The sequence below is a fragment of the Pristis pectinata genome, chromosome 6, assembly GCF_009764475.1.
Source record: "Pristis pectinata isolate sPriPec2 chromosome 6, sPriPec2.1.pri, whole genome shotgun sequence".
NCBI lineage: Eukaryota > Metazoa > Chordata > Chondrichthyes > Rhinopristiformes > Pristidae > Pristis > Pristis pectinata.
In genome coordinates, this window is record NC_067410.1 from 7,743,863 (window position 1) to 7,763,015 (window position 19,153).

At 43.6% G+C, this 19,153-nt stretch overlaps 1 protein-coding gene across 2 annotated transcripts in view; it reads right to left on the reverse strand.

The window, feature by feature from the left end:
- Positions 1 to 18,219, reverse strand: part of prkar2aa (protein kinase, cAMP-dependent, regulatory, type II, alpha A) — a 267,193-nt gene extending 248,974 nt beyond the window's left edge. Inside the window, exons 1-7 of one of the 2 annotated variants that reach the window (XM_052017159.1) lie at positions 17,995 to 18,219; positions 13,477 to 13,569; positions 8,730 to 8,857; positions 5,461 to 5,551; positions 4,023 to 4,140; positions 1,695 to 1,767; positions 1,070 to 1,179 (exon numbers count right to left, since the gene is read on the reverse strand). In XM_052017159.1, coding sequence (XP_051873119.1) covers positions 1,070 to 1,179; positions 1,695 to 1,767; positions 4,023 to 4,140; positions 5,461 to 5,551; positions 8,730 to 8,857; positions 13,477 to 13,569; positions 17,995 to 18,117 — 736 coding nt within the window. In that variant the 5' untranslated portion in view covers positions 18,118 to 18,219. Of the gene's footprint in view, positions 1 to 1,069; positions 1,180 to 1,690; positions 1,768 to 4,022; positions 4,141 to 5,460; positions 5,552 to 8,729; positions 8,858 to 13,476; positions 13,570 to 17,994 lie in introns of both variants that reach the window. The other variant, XM_052017160.1, reaches the window with a different exon arrangement.
- Positions 18,220 to 19,153: the final 934 nt, after the last annotated feature.

Genomic DNA, 19,153 nt, shown 5'->3' on the forward strand with positions numbered 1-19,153 from the left:
AACAAAATAACCAAAGGGTCACTTATTTATTCAGTTATACTGGTAAATCATGCAGTTTTCTGTGCTTTGTTCTAAAGGCCATTCCTCAAAGGAGAATCCATCAACGTCGAGTGATGTGTCTGCACATTGCAAAGCTTAATCCTGTGCTCCCCTCGAGTCCACACACAAGCACTCATTCTAAGAGGTAGTAATACTAGAGAAACAAAGGACTGCAGATGCTGGAATCTAGATGAAAAACACGATGATGCTGGAGGAACTCAGCAGGCCAGGCAGCATCCATGAAGAAAAGCAGGCGGTCAACGTTTCGGGTCAGGACTCTTCTAAGAAGCAGTGTTGGATTAGGGTCTAAATTGTTATTGTCCTTGTAGTTCAACTTTCTTTATGCTTGCTTGTATGTTGGTATAATCACCCGTTTGTCTGTAAATGTTCAGTGGATTTTCAGTAATTTGTAGTATAGTTGATTTTGTACTTCTGTAGTTTCTTTGTCTGCAAGCCTGAGATGTCATAGCAGCGTAAATCAAGACTGTCCTTGTTGTCTCACAGGCTGTCCTTATCAGAGAATGTTCCCTCATCTATCCAGCTTGAACCAGTTTTCAGTATAAAGAAAGACCGCAAGACAGGTTCTTAGTTAGTTAGTTCTTTGTTAGAGTGAGTGAGAGTGAATTTGGTACAGTCAAAGTTAGTGTTAGTTGTTCACAGCTCTTTACTGCTATTTGCTTGTTATGAACATCTATTAAAACGGGTGTGACTTGTGCCTCATTCTTGCCTTCCGGAGAACCTTCTGGACAATATCATCTCCAGATACAACAGTAATCAGTGCATTGTGATCAGGAGCAAGGGCCATTACTAATTACTTCTGTCCCCTAACTACTCCCAGGAAACATTATGCCTGCACCAGATTTTGTATAATATCTGTATAATAAAAATGTAAACTGGGAAACTCAATTCTGTTTACAGCTCATGTAAGCAGAGCTTTCAAACACCAGGCTGCTTCCAACAAATCACCACCCACACCCAGTCTCAGCTCAAGTCATGAAGGGACTAGAAAGGAAGTTAAGGATAAACTGACCTGTCTGAAATCTGGACTTCAGTACATCTGGAGGAATTGCAACTGCCCAGTTGAAGATTCCAGCCATTCCACCAGCGAACAGAATTCGGGGAACACTGAGATCAGTCACACTGCAGTGAAGGTGAAAAACCACAGGGACTTGTGGAATTAGAATCACTTAATTAATAATACACGAGGCCACCATTCGGCCTGTCGAGATTACGCGGGCTCTGGTAGAGCAATTAGATTCTTGTAACCATTCCATTTTCTCACGACTGTCTTCATTTCTGACGATTCTTAATTTTGCTTTTCACACAGTGCACAGCAGGGAATTAAGCACTAGCCCACAAACCTCTCCTTATGTTCACATGTAACAAGTCATTGGCAAAATGTCTTAACAGCAGCGAAGGGCAGCTCTCCAACTGTTCTCCGGCTCCTTTCCAAGAATGTGGCTGCAAACATTGCCAAGGACAATTATATCCTTTACTTGTGCGAGGTCTTCAGGAACAATGAAACATCCAACCCGGCACAGCAAGAATATCCAGAGTTCTTTTCCTGAACTGGGAATCTGGGAAGTGGGATCAATATGTATTCTAAATTAAATCAGGCCTTCAGTGGAAATGCAATATTAAAAGAGACAACTAACCTCTGTCCCTCAGGAGTAAGTGAATGCTTCAGCCACTCGTATGTCATGAAGTACATTCCACTTGCAGGGACATCTAACAAGAGGATGAAGGTTAAAAGCAAAACATTCATGCAGCTGAAATAATAAAAAGAGGGCTTGTATTATTTTAACAACCCCTCTCACATTGTTGCTCTCGACCTTCTCCCTCTGCCCAATCTTGTTCAATACTAGTATCGTCATGGCTTCTTTGAACTTGCCACATTTTTCTTATAAGCATCTTCTCTCCTCCGCCCTCATTGGGGGGCTGATCAGTGAAACAATAACCTTGGCAACAAAGATAAACAGAGAGACGAGGCAGACAGTCCAGAGCAGAAAGAGAAGTTGAAAGCCTCCACCCTCAATTTCCCACTTTAAATTACTTCTTGGTACATCAACACGGTATAACTCGTTACATTCACAGGTTTACTCATATCTCTCTCATGCTTCAAGGCAAGCCCAAGAAGCACTGGCCAAGGACACAATGGAAAACGTTGTCACTGTGCAAAAGTAATTGACAAACCTTGCTATCTTTGACTTTAGTCTGCAGTTGAAACCACAAACTAAATGCATTCACAGACATGAATTAAAAGCTTAACAACATCCTGATGCAATTTTTCACTCATTAATACTGAACATAATCATAGCCACAACATAAACATGGGGCATTACGGCATCGTACCCTTTCCATACGAGCACATGGATTGAGAGGGTGCTTCTAGTATCCTTTAAAGTTCAGACCCAATACCAGAAAGCAGCATGGATTGTATTATACAAATGTCACCCAAATGGACGTTGTTCCAGAACCTGTCTGCAAGGTAACAATAATGTGATCACCCTAAATCCGCAACAATTAGTATGGACATAATGAACAAAAAATCTCCAAAAGAACTGATTAAAAAATAATTCTTGTTTAAATGGTTGTGCTTGATGAACACCCTTGGAAGTCCATGCACCCTTCACAGAATGATGCAAAGAATACAAACATACAGCCACAATAGGCTATAAAACCCCTCTCAACCCTGCTCTGCATTCAGTAAGGCTCACGGCTGATCTTAACTGCACTCTCCTGCCCAATCCCAATCATCACAGATATCACTACAACCCAAAAATCGAACTGAGCCACGTATATACTTCGTGACTCAATCTCCACTGCTCTTTGCAGTAGAGGAGTTCGAAAGCCTCAATCTTCTGAAAAAAGAAATTCTTCTTCATCTGGTCTAAAGTGGCCAGAGCTTATCCTGAGACCATGCACTCTGATCCTGGACTCCTTTTCTGCAGGAAACATCTTTACAGAATCTACAGTGTAAAAACCCTCTGAGGATCTTGTACATGATATCACATTGCTCTCGAGAAAATGGGCTGACTCTGCTCAACCATTTTTCAATACAAATTCCTCATACCAGAAATCACAAAGAGTAAACCTCTACCGGGCTGCCTCCAAGGCATGTATATCCTTCATAAATTAAGACCAAAAGTGGGCACAATATTGCAGGTATGATCTCACCAAAGCCCTAGGCAACTGAAGCAGGATCTTTTCATTTTTAGACTCCACCCTGCTTGCAATGAAGGTTAACATCAGAGCACAGTTTTTGTTTTAATCTGCATCACTGTTGAAGTTGAATTCTACAGTGAGTAAATATTTCATGCTATTATCCAAATTGCTTTATCGATATTTTAAATGTTACTAAGAACCACTGAATATGTCACACCCTTTTCATTCTTTCTCTATCTCCTTCTATCCAATTCCCAAAGCTATAACTTCTTTACTGACCCTGTTATTCTTGATCTTTGCATCCTACACGACAGACACTGGCTCAAACTAGTTTTCTCTGTAGCTGAAAGAGTGGAGCAAGGGCACAATTGCGTTATGGATGTGACCAAGAGTGGTCAGTGGTCCCAACCATAAGCGAGGTAGCCAAATTGGGACTCGGAGCCAGCAAAGGAACAACCGATGGAATAATTAGACTGGGCACACTTCCAACAAATCATTCAACAAGTATCATTTCCTGATACAGTTCCAACAGACACATATAATTCAGGTTTAACAAGACAAAATTGTCAAGAATGGAAATGGTGAAATCTAGATTGAGAATTGATAGGCATAAAATAGATTGAGAAGATAGAGCGAGAGATTGATAGGTTCTTGATTGGTGAGGGGGTTAAGGGTTATGCGGAGAAGGTGGGAGAACGGGGTTGAAAACAAAAATCAGCCATGATTGAATGGCAGAGCAGACTCGATGGGCCGAATGGCCTAATTCTGCTCCAATATCTTATGGTCTAAAATGAACCAATGACTCTCGGTTACCATACCTCTCATGAGGGTGAGAGCAGTCCCCTTGTAGATGCCCCGAATGCCCAATGTCCTGTAGATCTGTTTTGCACAATCCATTGGGCCAGCATACTTGGTCTCTCCAGTTGTCGCTTGAATCTGAAAATGTGCATATTAAAAATATAAATCAGGAAAAGGAAATCCCAAAAGGAAAGAAGCAGCACAAGATACCAATCACATACATTCTGTCCTCTTAGAAGAGTATTGTTATTTTATGAATTGTTGTCAGGTTTGCTCATCTCATATCCCTGTCTTGCTGGAGTTGCTAGTGACAGCAAGGATAGTGGCAGAAAGTTCCAACTCCTGGTCTCAGTAGCGCACAGACAAATGCACAGACATACAATGGCTGCGTCACCGAAGTTCTCAAGGTCTGCTAGCACAAGGAGGACATTTCTACTTGCGCATTTCACTTTTTAACCATCATCTTAGATTGCATCTCAGGATGTACCAATTCTTTTTTGGTTGAAGCACTAGACTTAGTAAAATCCTGAAATGAAAACAGAAAATGCTGGAAGCACTCAAAAGGTCAGGTAATATCGGTGGAAAGAGAAACAGAGTTAATGCTTCAGATCGAAGACCCTTCAACAGAACTGGGAAAGAGAGGAAGCAAGTTAGCTTAACGCTGCAGAGAGTGCAGTTTGTGGGGGTAGGGGGTTGGGTGATGGAATGGATAGGATCTCTGATAAGGTGACGTTAGGGTGGCCTCGGTGATTCCGACATTTATCTCTTTGGTTAAGAATGAGGCCTATTCGAGAGTGCGCACAAACAAAGGCACACGTTAAAGCTGTGAAACTCAGGTCAGAACTGTTGTTCAAACCCAAAATCAAAAGAAAATTGCTGGAAGTACCCAGTAGATTAGGCATTGCCTGTGGAGAGAGAAAAACTGTGTCAATACTACAGATGGCAAACCTTACAACAGAACTGGCCAGATCTGACAGAACAGGTAAAGCAAGTCATCCCAAACTGTTGAAATTTGATACTGAGTCCAGAAATCCAACATACCCAGATGGAAGATGAGATTATATTCAAGTTTACATTAGTTTTGTTGTAACAGTCTAAGAGGCAACAGACAGTTTGATTAGAGTGGGAGTGGGACTTAGAGTTAAAGTGAGAATAAAAGTCTGATCTTTCTCAACTCAGTTAACATCTCCACCTTGTGCACACACACACTATTCAACAAGGAACCAAAAGGAGAACGCAAGAAATGCCCGGCTTGTCGGACAGCATCTGTGGAGAGAGACAAAATGAGTTAACATTACAGATGGATAACTTTACAGCAGAACTGACTACAGCTGATACAACAGAACTATCAGGAAAGGACATCACATTGCAACTAGACACTCAGAATGTTAAACATTCCCAAATAGTCATTCTATGCTTTCATCTTGAGGAATTTCTTCATCTCGTCACCCATTTTACCTGCAGAAGACACTTGATTCTTTCTCCTGGTGCCATGATAGCAGTGGTAAAAACCCCAGAGAGCATCCCTGCAGCAAACAGCTGTGGATATCTGAGCAGTAAAATACAAATGGAGAGAATCAGTCACTCTGAATCCCTTTGGCTGGAATATGAGAACACCAAGGAAAGAGAAACAGCAAATTTTCCTCGTATTCATTGGTAAAGGTAGTTTACAAGGACATGTTGTTTAGTTAAATCTCTGGCTCAAATTCAGTCAAGTGATGAGGTTACAGGTGTGGGTACAAGCTGCAGGGAGTGGTGAACTCAGCTCAATACACCATGGGCACACCCTCCCCACCATCGGTAGTATCTACAGGAGGCGCTGACTCAAGAAGGCAACGTCCATTATCAAAGATCCCCACCCTCCGGACCATGCCATCTTCTCGCAGCTACCAATGGGCAGGAGGTACAGAAGCCTGAAGTCCCACACCACCAGGTTCAAGAACAGCTACTTCCCTTCAACCATTCGCTTCTTGAACCAACCTGCACAACCCTAATCATTACCTCAGTATAGTAACGCTATGACCATTTTGCACTGCAATGAATTTTTTTTTGTTCTAATTGTGTTCTTTCTTGTATAGTTGTGTATAACTTATGTGTATTTTACATTTTTCTTGTGAATGCTGTATCTCTAACGCTATGTGCCTGTGATGCTGCTGCAAGTAAATTTTTCATTGCACCTGTGCATACATGTACTTGTGCAAATGACAATAAACTCGACTTTCAGGTATAGGGGGGAAACACGTTGAAAGGAAGAGGGAGAGGAGGGGAAGAGAGATCTCCTGTACTCTTGGAACAAATTGCACAATGCACATATTGAAAGGGCTGCTGATCTCGAGGCTGAGGACCTCACATGAGCAACAGTCATTTGGGTCAAGTAGCCGGAAATCGTTTGCTGTTAAATGCTGGTGGAAGACTGATCATGCCTGTTTTGCTTTAAGTTACAAATAAATAGAAAGGGCAGAATTGCGGCCAAACCACAGTTCACAAGCAGCCTTTGTTTCCTCGGCCCCTGCATATCTCCGGACATCTCTGGTTAAGATGAAGTTGCCTCAAAGGATAACTGATAGCATTCCTCCAGAGGGTCTTGAGTCTCCTAAAACTGACATCATTGACAGATCACTATGGGTACAGGCTTGGGGAGTGACGTTAAAACTAAAATAACTGCAGTTTATTGATTACGTTGATTATCAATTAGGCAGCATGAAAGAAAGACTTAACATACGGGTGGGATTCAAACATTCTTGAGAATTTGGCACGGTCTGATCAGTGTTGAATTTTTAAAATCAAGAATGTAAATTCTCAAGTCTATGATTTTTATGCACAACATGACTGGTTCCTACAAACGTCAATAAATCTGGTTTAACCCAATTATTTTACAGAGTAACTTGCAAAAAAATTCATTCCCAAAAAGAGAGTATCTTGGGAAGAAAAAGGCATGCAATAAGATGGGTTTGGAGAGCGGCAGAGTGGTTGAGGGATCGTGGGGTGTGGAGGAAGGTGGTGTTAAACAGTGGAGGAAAAGAGACAAAGAAGGAATAAAATTAATTGGTCATGATGTTTAGCTTTGCTGTAATGTCAGGAATAATTTAAATACCAAAAGTGTCTGCAAATCACCATTTAGGCACAGCAATTCTGTGTGTAGGAGGTAGAGATGGCGTGATTTATCTACCACTGAGGCCCTGCTTTATAATCCTTCAGTTGTTAATTCTGTCCACAGCGACAGTCCACTGTTGCTTAGCAATGGATTGGAACGGCAAACCTTGCAAGGAAAACATGCACATCACGAGCACAAAACATGTCAAGCTAACTGACGGACACTTATCCCTCACACAATGCCCATTTGGAGTGAATCAGAACAAGTACACTTAACATTCAGAGTGAATCAGAACAGCCCTGGCTTTTTCCCAGGGCTGAAATGGTTGCCACAAGAGGACACAGGTTTAAGGTGCTGGGAAGTAGGTACAGACGCGATGTCAGGGGTAAGTTTTACTCAGAGAGTGGTGAGTGTGTGGAATGGGCGGCCGGCAACGGTGGTGGAGGCAGATACCATAGGGTTGTTTAAGAGCTTAGAAAAATAGAGGGCTATGGGTAAGCCTAGTAATTTCTAAGGTAGGGACATGTTCAGCACAACTTTGTGGGCCGAAGGGCCTGTATTGTGCTGTAGGGTTTCTATGTTTCTATGTAAGTATGGCTCATTATGTTCATATCGACAGTAGAGAGTGACTTCAGCTGTTTCTCTTGTTGATCAAACAATTATCTGACCACTTGCTTTGTCTGTCATAACAGATCTGGTTCAGCAAATCTGAGCAGCCAATGTTGTTATTTTATGGAGAGAGAGGAAGCCGTTAATCCTTCCTGGCTTACATAGATTCAATCAAAACATTTCTGATTTATTTCCTCTGGCATTCTCCCACTTTTACAAATTTTTTTAATTTTTTGAGGTGATTTGGTGCGTCACAACACCAGAGACATGAAGGCAACATCCCCTTCTCTGTGTTAAAGGTCTAGTCCGTTTGGTTGGTGAGCAAAACAGTCCTATAATAAGCAAACATGCCCTGTATCCATTCCACTGGAAGTTCTGAAACCTTAAGAGTTGTGTCCTACAACAGTGAAACCCACTCACAGATGCCCCTTCAATCATAATTCTCCTCAAAAGCAACAATTCTTGCTGAAGTACTTCCACAACCATTGGCAGACCTACAGCAACGGACCCAAGTGTCCACTCTTCAAATGACAGGAGAGTCACTGGAAAGTCTGAACTATGCCCCACCTTAGCAGAAACAGAAACCATACTCATTAATAACCCCGCATGGGAGGTAAAAGTTTACAGGACTGTAGAAATCAAGATAGTAGGATCAAGGCCAACACAAACAATCCAAGAGTTTGTAGAAAAGATTAGGATCCTGGCAAATAACATCTAAAGGTTTCGTATCTTGCTGGATTCACCTGACAAATTTCTGGTGGACTTCAAAATTTGCTGTTCCACTCATACTTGTTGCTCATCCTGCATGGTTTAATGTTTTTTGTTTCTTTTCTGAAGCTGGATTTTGCCATTTCTGTTACACTGTTACATTAATGGTTAAGAAGTTAATTGCACAAATGGGATTAGTGTAGGTAGGCATCACGATCGACATGGACGAGGTGGACCTTTCTCACTGCTGTATGATTCTATGAAACCTACAACCAATTAAAAACAAAATTGTGCTCCAATCTCAAAGGTTACTCACGTGAGGATGTCGTTGGGATGTTTCTGCTGCAGTTTCTTGCCCAAGCCAAAGCCAAAGAAGCAGACAGCAAACATTGGAGTAACACCAATAATCGGGGCAGCCATTCCCTTGTACAACCCTCTCACACCCTAAAGGAAGACAGGACAGAACTCAGATTGCAGGCTGCTGCAATTTCATCTGAAGCTGAAGGTCGCTCAAAATAATTGTGATTTTATTTCCAAATGAGGATCTACATAATTGTCTAAGGCAGCTCTCACAAAGGCAATGTGATTTTGGTCACACTTTGATATCAAGATCCAATATTGAAGTTAATTATTTATCATGGAAACTACAGCTATATAAAACTTCCTATAAGGAGGTGACTGCAGGACCTTCTGCGTTGGGTACATTGAGAATGAACTCAGACCACTTTCCATTACCATCTTACACATAAAGTTATATTCACTAACTTAGCACAAATTTCCAATTGGATAAATTTAAGAGATCACATGCTTCTCTTTTTATAATAATGAAATCAGGTTAAGTTCATTGAACCTTTGTCAACATCTTCCCAAACTCCAGCTTTCAATCTCACCCTCAATACAGCGATAATATTGTGCTGATCAAGTGCATCTTCCCCAGTTACATGCCATGTCTATTGTTTTGAAATTACATTTCTGTTCTACTATGAGAGACCAATTATTCAGCACACTCTCGCTTTCCCTTGTGCTTCATCACTTCCCTGTCCTAACTTTGAAAAATTAAAAGTATATTTGTACATTCTCCATTCCCTCCCCAGTTGTGCTCTCTCTTCCTTGGTGCCCAGCTCCTCCTCCCGTCATGTGTCACAAGACATTCATGTTCTATATAGATTCCAGTAAATGACTGTTTGTGTAACTAACTTGATGTTAATAGTTGTATGCAGATTAAGTTCTTTCAGTATGTTTTTTTCCCCAAGCTTGTTTCTTGCACGTTATGTTATTTTAAAAGTACAAGTTGATTCTTTAAATACTCTGATCTCAAAGAATGATAAATTGACACAAGGTACATGGTGGCCATGATGTCAACAAACTATGGGAAAGGCTCAAGGACAGCTTCAGACAAAGGTATTTATAGTGGTAAAGGTTGGCTTGCACCCAAGATGGACAGGATTCTACACAGCACGAACTGGGGTGCACTGTAACAGAAAAATAGAGCAAATGCTTCATGAGCTTATTGTGGGTTGAGACTTCAAGCTACAGGTTCTAAGGGGCTGAATCTTCCTCCCATGATTTTCACTTTTTAATGACTATCAAGATGGTTCAATTTACTCATCACTGACCAATTGTCTTCGATTTAATTGGTTTTTTCCCCTATTTTCATAATTCAACCATAATATTGGCCAAAATGTCTCCCCAGTCATATGCCTCGATAAAACTGATAGCTCAGATCTTGCACTCTGGGGAATCAGCAGAAAACCCGTGTGTACAATCCTCACTGAGCAAGGTTTAACCTCTCACCCACATTGCAGCTTGTTTACTTCTATCCTCTTGTGCAACACCGCCACCACCGTCAGCTGTTTACAATGACACATGCCAGAGCCAATACACGGGAAAAGATCCCAGTGACTGTTGACAGTCACTTAAATTTTATGGCTTCCATTTTCTCCTCTTTCTTCCAAAGAATGCAAGCCAACTAGCTGAATAAAAACAAAATCTTTTTGTTCAGAAGTTTCCAATTAAAAAATATTTACTGATGTAAATTAAGGACCCTTCCCACGACCGCTGCCAACCATTCCCCCCCCACCAACCCCACCCCAATTGGCAGTGCTTCCAAGAGAGCAATGTTTTCTCAGATTTTGGCACTAGGTGCTAAGTGGACAGAACATTTCTGGTGAATTACGACTCTCCCAACCTTCAACTTGGGATCAAGATTTCAGGCTCTTAATATGTCAAATCAGGAACAAAGTAAAAATACAAGAATCAGATCTGTAAATGCTCAGTGTTGACTGTTCAGTGCTTTGAAATGTAGTTCAAAAGCTACGAAAATAGGAAGCATTTTCATCGGGTAAAGAAACATTAGAGAGGAGACAAGCGTTTTAATTATTGTTTTTGGGACATGGTCAACATAAGCAAGGCTACATTTACTGTTCACTCTGAGTTGCTTGAGGGAATTAATTTCCAGCAATTTTGATTTCAAAACTTCCATCATCTTCAGTTTTATTTTCCTATTTCCAACATGAATTAGAGTCATAGAGTTACACACCATAGAAACAGGACCTTTGTCCCATTGTGTCTATGGTGACCATTATGCCTTTCCATACGAATCCCACTTGCCTGCATTAATTCCATATCCCTGCTCATTCAAGTACCTGTCCAGATGTCTCTTAAATGTTGTTACTGTTCCTGCCTCCACCACCTCTTCTGGCAGCTCATTCCCACTACCAACTACTGTGTGTGAGAAAAGTTTACCTCAGATTTAAAACTTCTCCCTCTCACCATGAACCCATGCCCTCTAGTTATAGACACCCCTACCATGGGAAACAGACACCGACTATCTGCTCTCTCCATGCGTCACAATTTTATAAACTTCTGTCCTGAAACCTCTCAGCCTCCTTCACTCCAGGGAATATCAGACCCAGCCTATTCAATTTCTCCTTACAACTCAAGCCCTCTAATCAAGGCAACATCTTTGAGAATCTTTTCTGCACCCTCTCTAGTTTAATCACATCATTCCTGTGGTTGGTGACCAGAACTGCACACAATACTCCAAGTGTGGCCTAACCAACGTTTTGTACAACTGCAACATGACGTCTCAACTCTAATATTCAAAACCTCAGCCAATGAAGGCAAGTTTACCATTAGCCTTCCTCACCACCCTGCCTACTGTGTTCCCATTTTCGGAGGACCTCAAACCTGTATCCTTCAGTCTCTCTGTTCAACAACACTCCCCAGAGCCCTGCCATTCACTGTGTATGTCCTGGCCTGGCTAACTTCTCAAAATGCATCACTTCGCACTTGTCCGAGTTAAATTCCACCTGCCGTTCCTTTGCCCACTTTTCCAGTTGATCTAGATCCTGTTATAACATTAGACAACCTTCTTCACTATCCAATATACCACCAACTTTGGCATCATCTGCAAACTTACTAACACATGCCACCTACATTTTCATCCAAATTATTAATATATGACTAATAACAGGGGACCAAGCACTGATCCCTGCAGCACACCAGTGGTCACAGGCTTCCAATCTGAAAAACAACCCTCCACTACCACCCTCTGCCTCCTACCACTGAGCCAATTGTGTATCCAATTGGGTAGCTCTTCCTGGATCCCATGTGTTTTAACATTCTGGACCAGTCTACCTTGCGGGACCTTGACAAAGGCCTTGCTAAAGTCCATGTAGACAATGTCTATGGCCCTGCCCTCATCTTAGTCATCTCTTCAAGAAATTCAGTCAAATTCACGAGACATGATTTCCCATGCAAAAAGCCATGCCGACTATCCCTAATTAGTCCTTGCCTTTCGAAATGCAAGGAAGTCCTGTTCCTCAGATTTCCTTCCAATACCTTTTCCACCACTAATGTAAGACTCACTGTAGTTTCCTGGCTTATCCCTGCTGCTCTCCTGAAACAAAGGTACAACATTAAACATCCTCCAGTCTTCCGATACGTCACCCTGTGGCTAACAAAGATACAAAAGTCTCTGGCAAGGCCCCAGCAACCTCTCTCTTTCTGATCAGGACTGATGAAGGGTCTTGACCCAAAACGTCGATTGTTTATTTCCCTCCACAGATGCTGCCTGACCTGCTGAGTTCCTCCAACATTTTGTGTACATACTTGCCCTGAACTCTTATGTCACTTCTAAAAGCCTTCCACTTGCCAGATGTTCCTTTACGTGCAAACAGCTTCTCCCAAACAACTTTAGCGAGTTCCTGTCTGACGCCATTGAAATTAGCCTCCCCCCAATTTAGGACTTTGACTTGAAGACCAGTCCTATCGTTTGCCATCACTATATTGAAAGTAATAGAATTATGGAATCAGAAGTAGAATTACATGGAACCGTGTCAGTTGGAGGACAGAGAGGAGCACAGCAAATTCCACCAACTAATGCAACTTTTATACAGTTGTGGGACGGCAAAATCCAAGGGAGGGTTGCAGTGCCAAACACCACCGTTCAGTCTGCAGCGGCCAGTTGCTTGTCATTTTTCCAGTCCACTCTCACTCTGACCTCCACACCGTTCCCATCAAGCTCAATGCAGTCAGCAGAACAATACCTTGCCTTTGATTGGATACTTGACAACATTCTCAGCTTGATATCGATTGAGGTAATTTCAGATGATAACCAGTACTTCTGTGGCTGTTGATAATTTTAGTTTTCCCTATTATAACTCCTTGAGAACTACCTTTTGTTTAACTTACACAATTACCACTCTATTGACTGTATCATCATCACTTTGACTTTGCCAAAAAAAATCACTCTTGCCTTCCACTGTCTAAGACACACTGACCTTGCTGCTGCCGAGATCAGAATCAGATTTATTATCTCTAACTTAAATGAAATGGAATTTGTTGTTTTGCCAAAAGTAAATATAAATAATAGCTTCTTTCTGTTCTATTCTACTGTACCCACTTTCCCAACCTCTGTAAAATTTGTTATAGCTCTAATGAAAAATCATCCATCATTTAACTGCTCTTCCTTTCACTATTGCTGCCTGACCTGATGGTCAACGCCAGCACTTTTTGTTCTAATTTGCAAAAATGTCTTTGTAAGAAACACGACACGTTACCTCTCTCACCAGGGTCTTGCGGAAGCAGTCAAAGGTCCCTTTGAATTTGGGAGGTTGGCCAGGTAGGGGCTTCGGCTGCGTCTGTAACCGCACCTAAACAACAAGGAGGAAGGAATTAAGATTTGCTTCAGAGATGGCTTGAGGAGACTGGACAAGGGACTCACTCATCAGCAAACAACATCCGGGGTAAAACGCAAGAAAGTCGTTGGCCATTCATGTCTGTCCCACCATTCAATATGATCATGTTGACCTATGCTGGCCTCAACTCCTCTTGCGAGCCATTTCTCCATACCTCTCCAATCCTCGATCTATCCAATATTTATCCATCCTCCACTTTAAATACTTCCAATGATCCAGCTTCCACCACCCACTGGGGTAGAGAATCCCAGAGGTTCACCACCCTCTGCAAAGAGAAATTTCCTTGCAAGTCAATTTTAAATCACTGGTAGTTATGTCCCCTTGTTCAAGACTCTCCCACCAGTGAGAACACCCCAACACCCACCATGTCAAGCCCCCTTAGGATCTTGTTTGCTTGAATGAAGTATCCCTTCATTCGTCGAAACTCCAAGGAACACAGGCCCAAACTGTTCAGACTCTCTTGGTAGGACAACCCTCTCACCCCAGGAGTTAGCCTGGGGAATCTCCTTTGTACTGTCTCCAATGTTACTATATCTTTTATTTTTAGGCAAGGGGACCAAAACTGTACACGGTATTCCAGGTGACATGGTATTCACCAACACACTGTACAAATGCAAACAAAATCTCCTATTTTTAAATTCCAACCCGTTTGCAACAAAGGCCAAAACGCTGTTTGTCTTTGTAACTACTAGTTGGACCTACCTGCTAGTTTTTTTTGTGATTTATGCACGAGAACACCTCGATCCCTCTGTACTTCACTCACTTGTAGTCTCTCTCCATTTAGATAATAATTTGCCTTTTGACTTCTCTTACCAAAGTGCATGACCTCACACTTTCCCACATTAAAGTATTTTTTCCCACTAACTCAATCGATCTATATCCAATCGCAGAATCACAGTAACCTTTTCACAACATGCTCTTCCACACTCATTTTCTTATCATCGGCAAATTTGGAAACCTTACGTACTGTTCCTTCCTCCAGGTCAATAATGTACGTAGAAAACAATTGCGGACCAAGAACTAGTCCCTGCTGTGCTCCATTGAGGTACCTCCTTCCACTCTGAAAGGGACCCATTTATTCTACCTCTCTGTTTTCTATGACTTTAGCATCTTGTCAATAATAGCTTTTAAACTAACTGGCTTTTAGTTTCCTGCCTTCTGCCTTTCTCCTTTTTTGTAAGCAAGGGAGTCACATTGGCTCTTTTCCAATCTTCTGGTACCCACCTCGAGTTTAGTGAGTTACGAAAAATTTCAAGCAATGAGTCCGCTGTCTCTGCAGGCAATCCACTGGGTCCTGGTGACTTGTCCACCTTTAGCCCAGAGTTATCTTAACCCTTGTAATGAGATTTTTGTAAGTTCTGCCATCTTATTTGAAATTAGCCCATCTGATATTTTAGGGTTATTAGCGTAACGTCTTCCACAGTGAAGAATGATGCAAAAAATCTATTCAATATATCTGCTATTTCTTCGCTGTTATTAGTTCACCAGCTTTGTTCTTTAGAGAATCTACATTGATCTCAGCTGCCCTTGTCCTATTCATAAATCTACAGGAACTTTTACTGTTTTCATACTACATGCAAGTTCTCTTTCAAAATTTATTTTCTCCCTTCCGATGAGCTTTTAAGTCTTTTATTACTGGATTCTAAAAACTTTTAAGTCCTCTAGTCTACTATGAGCCCTTGCTATCTTATATACTGTAGTTTTCAATTTAATACTCCTTTACCTCTTTGCTAACCACAGATTGTGCCTCCTAAAACAATTCAAAAGTACCGGCCAATTTGTTTTCTTCTTCAATCATCAATATGAAACCTGAAAACTTCAGCATTTCCAGTTTTTTGCCTCTTCCTAAAATAATTTTCCAGTCTAACAGAATGTAATTGAAGATGTCAGAGAAACAAAAGGCAACAAAATAATTACAACAGGACTCCAACAATACTTCCCACAACACGGTGTTAAGAACATAAGAAATCAGCGTGGGCAATTTGCCCCCTTACGCCCGCTCTCCCATCCAATATCAGGGTTGATCTGTTAGCTCAGTGCTACTTTCCTGCACCAATCCCATATCCCTCAATTCCCTTAATATCCATAAATTTATCAATCTCTGTCTTCAATATGGAGACACAAGAGGCTACAGATGCTGGAAATAGGGAGCAACAAAGAAAGGCACTGGAGGGTCAGGCAGCATTGAGGTAAATGGACAGTCGACATTTTGGGTCAAGACCCTTCATCTGGTTCCTCCAGCACCTTTGTGTGTTACTCTGTCTTGAATATACTCAGTGTCTGAGCCTCCACAGCACTCTTGGAGAGTGAACTACAAAGATTCACTGGACACTGAGTGAAGACATTTCTTCTCAACTATCATGAGTGGCCATGTCCAAATTCTGAGATTGTGACTTCTGGATCAAAATTCCCCACACAGGTAAACATCAATTCTCCATCCATCTGATAGGCCCCTTAAGACTCTTGCCCTTTCTAGGTAGTCCCTTGGAATCCAGGACCACTTGCTTCCATGGTGGCTTTGTGGGTTATGAAGTGACCAATGAGATCAATGGGGGAAAAGCAGACGCTTCCACGATTGAGGTTGGAGGTACCCAATGGACTGAGTGGGTGAGAAGAACTAGTGGTGTGCTCCTTCACCACTTACACAAAACTTTCATATGCACCTAATGGATGGCCTTGAGGTTCTCAATACCATCCTGACTTCTCCTTTTCTCCCTTAGGTAGTCTGGCTAGAGACTCCCAGGAGCTGGTGGGGATGTGGCATATCTTCAAAGAGATTTTGATCACATTGTCAAGTCTTTTCCTCTCTCCAACAGGTAACCTTTTCCCATGACAGATCTCAGAAAAGCATCTGATTTGGGAGTCTGATGTCAAGCATGTGAGCAACCAGGTACGTCCAACATAGCCAAATGAGTTTAAGTTGGCCTCAATGTTGGCCTGGAAGAGGACACCAATGTTTGTTTGCTCATCCTTCCAGTGAATTGGAGTATTTTAGAAAGCATCGGTGGCATTTTTACGGTGCCTTGAGGTGACCACTGTAGTTGGCCCAGGAGCATATCAGAGGGCAGGGATCACTGCTGCCCAGAAGGCCATGAGTTTTGAGGGTAGGGGGTTTGGGGAACAAGGTGGCAGAAGGAGTGGGGATGGGAAAGGGGTGGTGGGGGCAGGGGGGACTTGGGGGTGGCAGGACAGGGGTGGAGTGGAGGGGTGCGGCAGGACAGGATGTGGGTTGGGGTGGAGCTGGGGGTTGGGGTGGAGGGGAGGGGGACGGAGGTGGAAGGGGGATGGGGGGTGGGGTGGAAGGGGGATAGGGTGGAGGGAGGAAATGAGGGGCAGAGGTAGTTGGGGGTGAGGGGGAATGAGGGTGAGGGAACGAGGGCTGGGGGGTGGAACAGGGGACGGTGGAGTGGGGCGGAGCGGAGATGGGGGAGTGGGGGGGACAGGGTGGGGTGAAGGGCATACAGGGTGGAGGGGGACTGGGGGGTGGATGGGCAGGATAGGCATTGGAGCTGAGGGGAATGGGGGTTGGGAGGGGTAAATGGGAGAGGGAATGGGGTGGGGTGGGGGGAATGGGAGAGGGAATGGGGTGGGGGGAATGGGAGGGGGAATGGGGTGGGGGGAATGGGAGGGGGAATGGGGGTGGGGTGGGGGGAATGGGAGGGGGAATGGGGGTGGGGTGGGGGGAATGGGAGGGGGAATGGGGGTGGGGTGGGGGGAATGGGAGGGGGAATGGGGGTGGGGTGGGGGGAATGGGGGTGGGGTGGGGGGAATGGGAGGGGGAATGGGGGTGGGGTGGGGGGAATGGGAGAGGGAATGGGGACTGGATGGGCAGCATGGGGATTGGAAGGCAGGATGGTGAGGTGGAGCTGGGGGGAATGTGGGGTGGGGGAATGAGGGGTGGAATTGGGGGTGGGAGGTAATGGGGGTGGGGTGGGAGTGGAGGGGGTGGAATGGGGGACGGTTGGAGCTGGGGGACGTGGAGTAGGCTGCTGTGGAATGGGGTGGAGGAGCTGGGGGGATAGGAGGTGTAATGGGATGGGGGGAGTGGGAGGAATGGGAGTGGGGACTGGATGGGCAGGATGGGGGTTGGAAGGCGGGATGGTGAGCTGGCGCTGGGGGGAATGGGGGGTGAGGTGGGGGTGAGGGGAATGAGGTGGGGGTGAGGGGAATGGGGTGGGTGGGAAAATGGGGGTGGGGTGGAATGGGGGAGGGTTGGAGCTGGGGGAAGGAGTAGGCTGCTGGGGAATGGGGTGGAGGAGCTGGGGAATGGGGGTGGAGGAGCTGGGGAATGGGGTGGGGGGAGTGGGGGAGGGTTGGAGCTGAGGGACGTGAAGGTCAGGTGGAGGGGGGAATGGGGCGGAGGGTGGGGGGCGGACTTACTTTGATGGTGTCCAGCGGGTGTCCGGCGAACACCAGGCACACCCCGCCGAAACCACCAGCGAAGAAGTTTTTGACGGGGTTGACGGTGGGCGGCCGGGGCCCGCGCTTCTCCTCCACCGACATTCTGCGGCCTGAGAGACGGGAGGCGGCAGAACCCGACGCCGGACCGGGCCTACATCCAACACGGCGGACACCGTTTGCTGCGACACCAGCCACGTCCACCGATGCGCTGTCCTCCCCACCAAATACTTCCCCCGAGCAGCGTCGACCAACACTGAGCACAGCTCTTGCATAATCAAAGCTGTTCCTGTTTTTTTTTATTTCACATAATTTCAGATTTTAAAACCCTTTGTTTGATTCATAAAGCTAAAATGGCATTGCCCCTGATGAACAAAATTGCCTTAGTTGGAAGCAACCACATTTCACTTTGATAATCTGTTCTAATTTCATTACCTTAATATCTTGCAGCAGTTCTACAGTTGCATTGTTTTCAGGAGTATTTTAAGAACAGTTCATTATAAATTATATTACTAAGATATTTTTATGCACAAAGCTTACTTTAATTTTGGAAGTCCAAAAATTTGAAAACTGTTCATTTTAAATTTCTCTTCCCACAGATGTGACCTGACCTGGTGAGTATATCTCGCATTTTCTGTTTTCATTTTACATTTCCAGCAGGTGCAATTTTGTTTTTATTTTCCTTTAAATTATTGTCTTGTTCAAAAGTATTTATCAATATAGCTAGGAACTGCGATATATTTGTGAGAAAAAAAATTAGAATCATAGAGACAGGCCCTTCGGCCCACTTCATCTATGCCAACCATCATGCCTATGTATACTAATCCCATTTGCCTGCATTAATTCAATATCCCTCTGTGCCCTGCTCATTTAATTAACTGTCCAGATGCCTCTTGAAAATTGTTACTGTTCCTGTTTCCACCACCTCCTCTGGCAACTCATTCCAGATACCAACTACATTTTGTGTGAAAAATTTACTCTATGTATTGGCTCAAATAATTCTCCTGTGTGCTTTCAAAATTCTCTTTCTGTTACGCCTTTTACACTGAAGCGAACCCACTTAATATTGCAGAAGTTGAATCCATAATCTGCAGCCCTTTGTTGTCTCCACTTTATCACCTCCCAGCCCTGTCGCTGTCTG